Source organism: Gavia stellata, chromosome 4 (assembly GCF_030936135.1).
Source record: "Gavia stellata isolate bGavSte3 chromosome 4, bGavSte3.hap2, whole genome shotgun sequence".
NCBI lineage: Eukaryota > Metazoa > Chordata > Aves > Gaviiformes > Gaviidae > Gavia > Gavia stellata.
The window spans coordinates 69669736-69682406 of NC_082597.1; the positions used below are offsets into that span (position 1 = coordinate 69669736).

At 48.8% G+C, this 12671-nt stretch overlaps 1 protein-coding gene across 1 annotated transcript; it reads right to left on the minus strand.

Moving 5' to 3' along the window:
- Positions 1-5480: 5480 nt before the first annotated feature.
- On the minus strand, positions 5481-12041 carry HDHD5 (haloacid dehalogenase like hydrolase domain containing 5). Its single transcript, XM_059815955.1, has 8 exons — positions 11946-12041; positions 11599-11799; positions 11121-11233; positions 9846-9939; positions 9328-9361; positions 8751-8925; positions 8239-8427; positions 5481-7653 (listed from the first exon to the last, which is right to left on the minus strand). The coding sequence occupies exons 1-8, from the start codon at positions 12039-12041 to the stop codon at positions 7284-7286; spliced, it is 1272 nt and encodes a 423-aa protein (XP_059671938.1). The 3' UTR covers positions 5481-7283.
- Between the last annotated feature and the right edge of the window lie 630 nt (positions 12042-12671).

Consider the following 12671-nt stretch of genomic DNA (forward strand, 5'->3'; position numbering starts at 1 on the left):
GTCCTGCCGGGCTGAGGCTGTGTGAGCAGGGGAAGAAGAGCCTTATGGAAACAGTTCTCCAGAGATCAAAGGATCCCTGCCGGGGCTGGGAAGGTCCCTGTGGCCAAGGTAGGCAAGTGGAAACAGGGACCTGCGCCTACAGGGCAAGGGGAGCTATGAACAGGGATGGGGGAGCATTGGGAAGGAGAGTGGGAGTTCAAGGGCTTCCTTGGGCCAAACATGGGCTCCAGCACGGCAAACACAACCTAAACAAACAGGTGAGATCAGGAAAAGAGCTTATTTGTGGGGAAGGAAGCAGAAATTGTGCCTATACCTTGAAATGGGAGTGAGGGGAGAAATGTCTTCTACTTGAGAAAGCACTGAAGAGCTTTTTGTAGCACACTGTAGGATGAGATATGACAAGTTGATGCTTCCCATGTGATCCAGTTATTTAATGCAATGTGCAGTCCTTGGAAGTGTTAGTGCTTAACCATTACTGTTAAAACATTAAAAGGCTAAACTATAAATAGCTTCTACTCTTCAGCAGCTCCTAAGCTATGTTTCTGGCTTCTTTATGTATTTATGTATTTGCATAGATATATGTGTGTGTGTGTGTGTGTACATATATTTAAGGCAAGCAGCAGACAACAGCGTTTTGTGAAATAATCATACTGAATATCTAAAATGCTGCCATTTCTAGTTTACACTACCAGTGGAAACAAGTAGTATGCCCTCAAAAATACCCCTGCTGGGGGAAAGACAAAACTTTCTTGAGGGCAGACCTCAAGAGGAAACAAAATTATGACTAAATTTCTTAGGGAAAGGGGGGGGAAAAAAAAAAAGGCAAATATATGCCTGAAAGAAAGACCAGAAACTAAATCCCTAATTATACCCTGCAGTAAGCTGTCAGAAACTGGCAGCAGTGGGAGGGAAGGAGGCAAAGCTGATCTCAGTGAGTTTGAGCATAATCTGCTCTAACCATACTTAAAATGCCTTTTGTGTGGGAAAGAAAGGTTCTGGGATTCTCTGACACATGCTTTGTACTGCACTTATCTAATCCATTCAAACGGTCGGGGTTGAAGTTACAGGCAAGTGTAGAAGACTTTCACCTGGCGAGCACCAAAATTCAAAGATGTCTTGGTTTGTCCAGCTCCGAACACAGAGTCTTTGTAACTAAACTGCTGATCCAGTATTACAGTTTGGGGAATACAGATACTCTTCAAAAGGGTATAAAAGTGTAACAGTCTCTTGCTTGTAATTGTATTTCAGTTCAAAGAGCTTTCCATACCAGCATAAAATGCAAAGAGATTTTTTTTTTTTCATGCTTGTAGTGGGGTAGGGGTTTGGAGAGTGAAGAGGATTTGGGGATTGCTCTTAGTATTTTGTACTTACTCAATCTTAGTATACAGTGTGTATTGGAGCTGGCCTTGAGAGAAAGTGAACACTCTTAGTAGTTGAACTGACTGAAAGGGAAAAGCAAGTTTATTACAGTGAATTAGAGAAAAGTGCTTTCTTGATGGAACAGTTTGGTTCCTAGAGAACATGTAGCTGCCTTGCTGGTGTGGGGTTTTAAACTGTTGCAGATTGGATCTATAAAGGTCTTTAAGTGCATAATTTTCATCAAACTGACTGTGTGGCTGCAAAAATCCATAAAGACTTGTGCTTTTATAATTGAGGTAAAGAAAGGGTTTGGGCATGCCCCTAAAAGGCCAAGGTCTGTACCAGTGTGAGCAGGTAACTGCTTAACTTTTGTTCAAGGCCCACCAAAATCCAGAGACTAAGCACTTCTCAGGCCTTACTCTGGTATGCATTTCTCACCTCATCCACCTGGGAGCAAACTCCAACTTGACCAGGGCTCTAAGTCCCTCTTGTTCAAGTTGTTCCTTCTTCAGTGTTTCATGATGCTAGTGTTTAACTCTGCTCCTTATGTTGGTTAAGGATTTCTACAGGACTCTAGCTTTCAGCTAAGGCTGTCCCCTACAAGGGACACCTTCACCCTAGGCTGCCTTTTTGCTTTGACAATACTATAGTGATTAAAAGCATTCATTTGAGAGGTTCAGGTTTTGGTCTCTTTCTGCCTAACTAAACCTTGATCCGCCCTTGGGCGAGTGCTCCAACTACCTGAGTACTGGATAAAAGGAGGGGGTCAGTTAATGCGTTTTATTATTATTTATTAGAGGTCGGAGCTGTAGGTCATTTCTTCAGGATGTAGAATACAACTCGATTCCTTTCTCTGCTGAGAATGGGAATCCTTGTCCTGTCCCTCCAAAACTGCTTTTACTGCTCTTATCGATGGTTCCTTTCAACATCAGGAAGTTCTCGGGACTCTGAATCATGCTTGTTTTGCTGTCTAATGTGCCTCCTGTGAGCTGTGAACTTCATAGATGGAAGATCCTCTGGTAGAGTGTCTTGTAAAAACAATGCAAGTGAATTGTCTGTTTCTAGATCATTAAAGCTGATGGTTTTCATTTACTGGGATGTTTAATTTTCCACCTGCTGAAATGAGTGGAAGGTTTTGGCTCTAATCGGAAAGTTTGCCAGTTCGTGTATGTCTCCCTAACTCCACTCACCTTTCTCAGATGGTACTAGAGCATGGCTTTTGTCAAAAAAGTTGGGTTTCTTTTATGATCACAAAGGGTTGAAAACAGGGCTGAGTAAGCTTCTAATGGTAAGGAGGGCTTTCCATATGCCCTTAGGCTTGTTCTTCATCTGCAATAGCAGATTAAGTTGGTGGCATCTAGCTATGGCTTCCCCACCCAGTAGAAATAATCATTACAAACAACTGCTTAGGTCAGGTTACAACTAAATGCCTACTCTGAAAGCATCTCATATACAGGTGGCATCCCAAAACTAGTCTTGACTATAAACAGTCAGGGCATCGTAGCTTATGATGTGTCATTTTCCCCCCCACACCCCTACAGAGTGGGAATGGTCAAAGTTGCATTCATCTCACCTGACTATGGCAGAGGGAGAGCTTACAGGGAATTACAGTTTGGCTCAGTCAAAAGAATCACTGGACGGGTATCTTTCAAGGTGTTTCCCTCAAGAAAATCTGAGACTGGCTTGATGAACAGAACAAAAACCAGAATTTGTCCTCATAATCTTCTAGGACAAAGATGTGAAAGAGACCAGGATAATATTCATGATATATACACACAACAAGTTAAACTTTGTTTCAAAGAAAACATCTTTTATTATTTTATATATGTGCCAGATCAAAGGAGCAACTCTGGAACTGGGTGAAATTAACATGAAATCTAAAATAATCACAGCTTGTGATTTCTCTGTATGATACATACTCACTCTGCTACAGTGCACATGACATAATCTGAAACATTACCCATTTATTGGAGGGAAAAAGATGCACCAGGATTAAGGCTGGAAGAAAGGGGACAGTAGTGTTATATGACTCCCTGAATGCTAGGCTAGTAGTTGCATGTGTCCTGTGGAATAAAGGAATAGACCTCTCTGGCCACCATGTTATTGCATGACATAAAAGCTCTCTGCTTCAGATCTGCTCAGATCCAAAACAAGGTCTATCCCTCCTCTGGTTCCTCCCTGCTATTCTCAGTTGCCTCATCTCACTGCATACTCCCTTTAGGCTTGACTAAAACCCATCCATCTGTGGAAGACAGAGCGTTAGGATCAGGTCTTCACCATGTTTGTTGTATAGGGCAGTGCACCATATAAATATTAAGGTATTAGATCAGCAAGTGAAGTCCCCTCTCCTGCTTGGTCCCATAATCTGCACAGAAGTATGCTTGCTCCAAATGAGAGAAATACAGCTTCAGAAATACCAGTTCTGTGCAATACATGAGACAAAGGAAAAGTGTTTTTCCAGCCACACTTGAAGCTAATTCCAGGAAGGTGCAATTCCAAGGAAAAAGGATTTCACTGAATTCTAACAATAACAGATGTCCATAAATGAACTGCAGATAAGGTAGAAGCCTGCACAGCACTCTAGCACAAAACTCATGGACCAGAAGAGACCTAGCAAGCACTTAAGTCTGTAGAAATCTTCCACAATCAAGTCAGTATCCAACAGCAGCTACAGAACCCAGATTTCCTACTCCATCCACCATGTCCATGCTGTGTCCTAGGCAGTGACTTGGACAAAGTGCACTGTTTCAAGGAGCTGAGCAGGGGAAGAGGGGAAAGGTCTCCATGTTGCTCAGACCAAGGGCAGCCCATCTGACTAATTAGTATGCAAACCAACAAGCAGAGTCTTTTACGCAACCTTACTTGGTAAGAACTGGGGAAAGGGTACAAGATTCTTCTAGATTCCTTCTCCTCCCTTCTGTCCAGTTTGAACTCGCAAGCGAAGCATTTCTTAAATTCCTTATCACTGAAGTTCCTCCTATGTGTTTTTAAGACTCCCAAAGCACTGTTTCAACACTAACATGGTGAAGAAAAACAAATCTGGAGCTAAAAGCAGATTTGGAATCTGAAGCAGATTCACATCAGTCAGCTCACCTCCACTGCTATTCCAAAGATGGAGATGCCTGGCTCACTCTCCATGCAAATGCAAACCTCTTCCTTTCTTGAAGGAGGTGCTACCTCCTGCCTCTTGCTACCTACCTCACTTCTGGCTGAGATGTGCTGTGCATGCTGATATGAAATTAAAAACCGCTTGTGATTTCTCAAAATTCTTTTGCACATTCCTTCCACAAAGCTATCGCCATCACGGGAGAAGCAGCCAGTGCACCTGGCTCCATTTGGGATAGCTGATTCAGCAGCACTACACCCCCCCAGGGAACACTGGTTCAGCAGCACCTTGTCTTTGAGTAACTGGCACCACAGTCTTAACAAGCAACAAGAAAGAGTTCTGCCAAAGGTTACTGCACACATATGGACAGACCTTAGTATTTCCGCAGATAAGCACCTACCAAACTGAAGGTGTGGCTAGCAGTTATTGCCAGCAACCAGTACTCTGAGGTCTATGTAATCATGGCCTAGAAGACTGTTCCCAATTAATCCTGTGAAAGTTATCACCCAAGTTAGCAAATACTGCAAGGAAAGGGAGCATTCCTCTTTCTGCACTGGATGGCACCTCTGAAAAGTGAGGCTGAGGGACACTGGAGCTAGTTTATGAATAAATGGGTTTTGGACCTCCAGTTTCCAGCCTTGCGCACTGGGTCCACAGCACAATTGTGACTGTGGAGATGCACTGAAAGCTAAAGGACCTTCCCTATATTATATGCATATGTTCCCTGTACTTATTCTTCTGGAAACTGGAGACAAGCCCCTGTCTTATGCAAGCAGATGAAATGGTAATTTCTTTTTCTCTCCAGTGAAAGGCAAAGGATTCAAATCTAAGATTGTGTTCCTCACATTACAGCTGCTTTTAGAAGCAGCCAAGCAATTCTTGTCCTGATAAGACAAAGGAGAAGAACCCCAGCTAGAGCTAAGAGAGGAAGAGACTGCTTCCCACTACAGATTTCACAGGAGGGAAATTCACCCAAAGAGGTATTTTTCTGCTCCTATTCAGAAAATAAGGTATGGAGAAAGAAGTCACGGAGAAAGACCCCTTTGCCTCAGTCACTGACAGAGCACCCAGTCCCCTTCAGACACAGAGCCTGGCATAACATAAAAAAGAGCCGGCCCTGCAGTGTGACCTTCCTAGGAAGATACATCAGTATCGAGAGGCTAGAGAGCTGCTGAAGCAAAATGTCAGCGCACATGGATGCTGAGATTTTAATTAAGAACAACCCAAACTTCTGCACAGAACATCTTGTTTGTACCCTGTGTATTGAACTGACTGGTAAAGCAGGAAGGAAGAAAGAGGAGGCAGAGCAGACCTATTTCTGATCTCTGTGTGGTATGAGCTGAGCATAACTAGGAACACCAACTCAGCTGTGCTGGCTCCAAAGGCTTTCCATCACATATGCAGGCTGATTTATGCTTCTAAAATCACAATGCTCCTCTGGAATTAAGACATTCCTTGTTGAACCAATCTTTCACGTGGAGTTTCTCAAGCAATGCTTGCTTAACTTCTTCGGACTGCCTAAGGAGACATGGGGCTTGATCTTTCTCTGGATAGCCCAAGCAGGAAAACAGAGGCAATGGAAGGTGCATGTCATTAGGGATACGGAAATGTTCCTGCGCAGGCAAGTCCCAGCTGCTAATTCATGTTAGGGGGACTCTACCTGCATGCTAAAGGAAGATGAGGGAGCAGAGATCAGACCATATGGGGTACCCCTGTGTTGCAAACCACACGAGGGGAAGAGAGGAAAAAAGGAAGTGAAAGACAGATACATTTGTACTCTTAAAGATGAGGACTGGGGATTTGGGCTCAGGTACCATCCTGGCTTGATGATCTCTTTCAATTCTTGCATGCAAGGAAGAAGCAAAGGTGGGCTGTGACTCTTTTTGGTTGGCCCTTGTTCCAAAGAGGGGCCCCTCTTTGGCAGATGTGCCAGCTGGAGCAGGTGGATGTCCCTTGCAGCATTTGGGGTCAGGGTGAGTGCCAAAACAGCCTCTTGCTGCAACACTGAGTTCGGAGCAAAGACACCTCTGGAAATTCAGACTCTGTGGTGGCTTCCTCTGCTATTAAGAGCAGGCTGCTGGCTCCCTAGTGGGATGCGAAAAGACAGAAGTGTTCACAGAATGCTAAATAGGGGGGAAGGGAATAATGTAACTTTCCCTTCAACCCTGCAGCAAGTTGTTCTGGCTACTGCAGCTTCCTTTGAGGGGCCCCTGCCCTCTCCATAGCTGCTGGAGGACTGCAAAATGGGACTTTGTTTCAGACTGACAGTGATGCTGTTGCAAATCCCCAAGCAAATAGAATTTGTTAAAGTCCATAGGCACTTATTCTTCATCAGGAGAATGTTAAGACTTAAAGCCTTCCCTTGGCAGAGTGTCACCACAACACAGCTTCTGGTGCGCTCACGCCATAGACTGGACGAATAGTCCATTGTACAAATGGTACGTTGGCTGATGGTGGCTCCTTTAACAGGGTGGAGCTTCATCCTCAAACACATCTCGAGGAGGGTGGGCTTGCCTGATCACCATGCAGAAAGGGTGGAAAAGAAGGAACTCTGATGGCTGAACAAAACTGGGATTGCTTTCTCCTTATACCCTGTTTCCATTATGGCTCAATTATTGATGGCAGCAATGTACATTCACAGTTGAAAGTCTGCTGGCAGCTGTCAGGATTGCAGATGAGTATCAATAAAAGCAAGGGGCTTTTAGTGCTGAGACAGGGAGTTTTCTTTCATGTTGGCTAGATTAGAAGATCTTCCCCTCTTCCCTTTCCAGTACATAAAATCCCTGATGATAGATCTTTAGGTACATCTGTTTTAACCTTAGCTCCAGTTCTCCTCCTTGAAAGCAAGCTGCACAGCATCATTCACATCCTGCACTATGTAAGATGCCTCCACCAGGCTCGGGTCAAAGCAGAAGTCCCGATGGCCGTGAAACACCAGCTCCGTTGTGCGCTCCTCCGTGTTACTGGGAACATCTGCATTGTGGCGGTAGACCCCAGTGCAGACCAGAATTGACTTGCAACTCTCCACTGAATTGCTGCAGTCCTTCCTCAGCTCAAGGTGATCCTCAGTTTGGGGAATGGCTGCCTGCGGGCTCCTCTTCACCCCAGCCTGGACCTGGTTCTGGTGAGCTGACTTGAGGTAGTTGTTGTAGAGGTTTGCCCCGTAGATGTCGGACATAGGGTTATCCCTGGATAAGGTCAAAGTGTGAAACAGAGATGAGAAACTAGCCCATGCATCCATTTCTGGCTCTGGCAGACTGGGATTAAGGCAGCACTGGGGGAGGAAGGAGCATGAGATATTTGCCAGCATCAAGAGAACCACCCAGACTGAGCCAGTGAGTCCACCTACTGGTGTGTCCTGTTCAGCTGTGATGAAGGCCAAATGCTTCACCAACATCTTTCAAAGGGTAAAAGACACATGCAAAGCACCCATAGCAGTTTCAGCCATTACTGTAACATATTCCCTACGATCCCAAAGTGTTTGGCCTTACTGGGCTAATGGTACTATATCTGGGTCTCTTAACTTTTTCTGTAGTCCAGTCACACTACATGTACTCTGCACCCTACAGTAACAGCTTTGCTAGGCTGACAGTGCCCTTCAAATTATTAAAAGTGTAGGGTGCAAAAAGCTAGCAAGCCTCTCTTCTAGGATGTGAGGCTCCAGAGACGCCATGGGGATTTTCGTATTCATTTTAGAAATCTCCATTAAAAAAACACTTAAGAGAAGTCAGTATGCAACTCCCTAAGGAAACCAGCAGGAAAAAGTCTCTTACCCAACTGCATAGAGGCGTCGGATGGGAGACTTCCAGCCCTGTTTCTCTGCCTGCTGTTTTATCAAGTATTCGGCATAGCGGTAGGTGACTGTGCTGGGTTTGCCAATCAAGGCCTCGTACTTCAGCTCCCGGCCTGTCACTTTCTTGTAGATGTTCTCCAAGCAGAGGAGGAAAGTGCCATGGCCAAACCTGCTCCAGAAAGGAGGTCATCAGTATCTGCAGTCATACCACCTAAGTAGCAAACACTCCTCGGTGAGGAGGACCACCTGCTGTAGCCAGGGTACTGCCTAGTTTGGACACGGTATGTACCCACACACACCTCCACAGGTGGTGGTCTGGCTTTTGCTTCTTGAAAGTTTTAGTCTTTCTTTCTCATGCAGTTTTCATGTCTCTGCTGCTAATTAAGCCATACAGGCAGACTCTAACACTAAAAAATGTAGTATGTAAGAAAAGATCATCTGCAGGAGAGATGTATGAAATAGGCTAAAATAACTACCACGGACGCTTTTCACCTGGGCATCTTGGCTTCAGCCATCCACAGGAGATCCATGTTGCAGGCGAGGACAGGCAGATGGGGGTATGGTATATCTTGCAGCTCTGCCCCAGGGTTTCCATTGCTCAAGAGTATGTCAATAATAAGTTGCAGGCTTGTCTCCCACCTCACTGGCTCACCAAACAGAATCACCCCTGGAAGATTTCAAGAGATGCTTGGAAACTCATAGCGTCCAAGTACAGAACCCACTACCAGAAGCCAACCGCTAGCAAAAGCACCCCTCTGCTGGGATGCCATGGCTTATACAGCTACTATCTGAACACGATTTGTGCCAGGGCTCCAGTCTGCATATCACTGTACCACATGCAGAACTGCTTCCAGATGTTGGAGCATGGCACAGATGTTGGAGCTGACTTTGCTCTTAGCTTGTGCTTCAGGCTGAGTGAGGGCAGCGAGGCTGCCTCCTGACTGTATCCCCTGAATAAGCTGCCTGTGGATACCGATGAGCCGATAGCACATCATTAGCTCCCATCCCAGCTGGCTTGCCTGACTTATTTCTGCTTGCTGTTCATATGTACACAAAGGCTATTGTTTACCTTCTATAGTGGGGAAGCCAATGGTTGGAGGAGGCTGCCAGAAAAAAACGGAGGGTGGGTTAGTAATGCAAAACCTAATGCCATCTCCAAAACAAAACTAAAAATATTTCCTTTGAACCTGCCAAGGCAGTCCCATAAAGAGGCAGGACAAGGCCACCTGGAATCCCGAAGAAAGATTTCCCCCACCCCCCCATCCCAGATTGGATTTCACAGATCTTGCATTCCTGTCTCAGAGCTAGAGATGTCAACCAAACCATCTTACCACTCATTGCAAGGAATAGCAGTGAAAGACAGGCATGGCATGAAAAAGGAGAGGGGAAAGTCACTGCCCTTCCAGCAGGAGCCAATGCTGGAAAGAGCAGAGAGATGCTGGCTGCTCAGTACCAGTCCCGGGCTCCTGCTAAAGAAAGTCACCAGCAGACAGCTGCTCTGTGCCTCTGCAGCTTCTCAACCCATGCTATACACTGTAAGCACCACCACACCAGACCACCCGTTCTATTGACGCATCAGGAAATTACCGGCTCCTTTGGCCTCCGGCTCTGATCCACCATGTCTAACAGGGGATACGCCTTCCTCAGTGCTTCTATGGTGACCACGTGCTTGAACCCCAGGCTATTTCAGACCGTCAAGGAAAGTTGTGGAGACTGTTTTTTTTAAGAAGTGACTGGTTTTTTAAGTTACATGCAAAAGCATCTACAGGATTAAGGAATACAAGTCGTAGTAGCAGAGGAGTTATTTAACCTGGTAATGCATAACCACATGGCTTTCAGTCAAACTGCATGCTGTGCTTCAACCTAAAGGTGGCCCTAAAGATTACACAAAAAAAACCAGACTGGGGTGATTTATTTTGTGATGAGCAATCCCTGGAATTAGGCAAAGAGCAGAGGTCGCTCCAAGACAGAATGAATGTGCTTTGGGAGACCTTTAAGGCCAGGTTCTCGTATTGGTGCAGTGCAGGGGGCTGGTCAGGCTTCTTGGCTAGAAACAGAATCTGGTCAGCTTAGCTAGTGAAAAGAAAATGGTCTGTGCTGATAAAACAATGCAAGTGAAGGATGAGTTGCATTTGCTTTCAGAACACCTTGCCCTTAGCTCACCCTACTGGCCTTGGGGAAAGAGAGACAGGCCAAGGTTTTGTACCAAATGAAGTCAAATGTTAAGTACAAGGCGTGACTCTGTGTGTGTACAGGCTGAGATGTTGCAAACCCTGCAAGCAGTTCTTACCTCCTTGCAGACACGGCATATGTCAGACCAGCTGTGCCCTAGCCTCAGGCAATATGCATGTGGGTCACTTAGACCACATCCCTGTACTGGGACACTCTGGTTCGAAAGATGTTTGAGTTCCTTCAATTGCTGTCAGATTCCTGGGGAAAACCTTAGCTCTGGGACAGTTGGGAGTGGTCTCTAATGCACTTTGCATTAGAAAGAATGAGAAGGAGCACAACTTTATCTCAGAAGTGAGAGAGACCCAAAGCTGATGTCCTCATGGTGACAATCTGACCAGCAGGAACAGCAACGCAGCTCACAGGAGAGGCAATCAGTGTGAGAAGCCAAACACAGACCAAGGACAGCCAGGAGGTGACCAAGATGGAGATCAACAGTAAGTGCCTGCACTTGAGCCTCTCCATGAGTATGTCTCCCCATAGGATGAGACCAATGGCCTTTCTGTTTCCTTGCGCTTCTACAAGCTGACTGAGCGAGCGCCAGTGCATAGGCAGGACAGGAGCAGCAGCCTTTAGCTGGGAAGCAGTAGCAGGATGCGCAGAGCACCACGAGGCATGCGCAGCAAAGGATACTTCTGGGCGTTCTCCTCCACCGGCCCCTGTCCGGCCACCAGCATGCACTTCTGGTGGAACTGGCTGAAGAGCCGCAGGGGGCTGTGGGAGAGGATCACCTGCTCCGGAGACACCTGCGGGAGGGAGAAGAGGCTGTTGGGGGGTCCACGGGGAAGATTTCCCCTCTCCTCCCTGTGGTCGGGTCGCATCCCTTCCCCGTGCTGCCACCTGTCTCCCTCCATCCCCCCAGGCCGAGGCAGGACCCCTCACTGGGCGGTGCTGCCATGCCCAGCCCTCCGCCCCTCCTGCGGAAGTCGCGCTGGGTGGGCTCCCTCGCCCTCCTCCCGGTCCTCCCCTCCGAAGCCGGGACACCTGGACGCGGGAGCCGCGAAGAAGCCGCTTCCCAGCGGCGTGCGCTCCGTCCGACCCCGCCGGAGGAGCCGCCTCGTCCCCCCTCGCCTCGCGGAGCCCCGCCGGGGCGCGGGCCTGCCGCCGTTACCTGCAGCCCCAGCGCCTGGGAGAGCTCTCGGGCCTTGGCCGACCTCAGGCAGTTGCCGGCGTTGGTCAGGAAGACGACGGGCACCCGGAGCCGCCCGCTGCTGTCCGCCAGCCTCCGGAAGGCCTGGCGGGCGGCGGGCACCGCCTGGCTGCCCCGCACCAGCACCCCGTCGACGTCGAAGAGGAACCCGAAGGCCGGCGGCTGCAGAGCGAGCGGAGGGGACGGTCACCCGCCGCCGGGAGCCCTTCCCTCTCCCCCCCGCACCGGGCCCCGGCCCGCGGCGCCCTTCCCGGCCCGCGGCAAGGACGCGGGCGGCGAGTCCCCGGTCCCCCGACGCCACCACTCACCCGGCCCCCAGCGCAGCCCCGGCGGGCGGGCGGCCCTCGCGGCCCCGCGGCGCGCAGCAGCCCCCGCCCGGCCCGCAGGCAGCCGCGCAGCGCCATGCCGCGCCGCGCCGCTCCCGCCCGGCCCGGCCCCGGGGCCGGCGGCGGGGCACGCCGGGGCTCGTAGTTCCCGGACTACAGCTCCCAGCGAGGCGCGGGGCCCGGCGGGGCGGGACCGGGGCGGGCGGAGGCGGGGGCGCGGAGGGCTACCTGCCTTCGCCCCGAGCTGGTGGGGCAGGTGCTGCCGGCTGCGGGGGTGCGACGTCGTGTCTGCTTCGGAGCAAAGGGCTACAGGTTTGGGGAGAGCTGGGAGAGAAACTGGGGATGGCGAACGGTTGCGACAGCAGGCGTGTGCTGGTTTTGGCTGGGATGGGGTTAACTTTCTTCATAGCAACTAGTATGGGGCTGTGTTTTGGATTTGGGCTGGAAACAATGTTGATAAAGCAGGAATGTTTTAGTTACTGCTGAGCAGGGCTCACACAGCACCAAGGCCTTTTCTGCTCCTCACCCCACCCCACCAGCGAGTGGGCTGGGGGTGCACGGGAAGTTGGGAGGGAACACAGCCGGGACAGCTGACCCCAACTGACCAAAGGGATATTCCATACCATATGACATCATGCTCAGTATATAAAGCCGGGGGAGGAAGAAGAAAGGTGGGGACATTCAGAGTAATGGCGTTTGTCTTCCCGA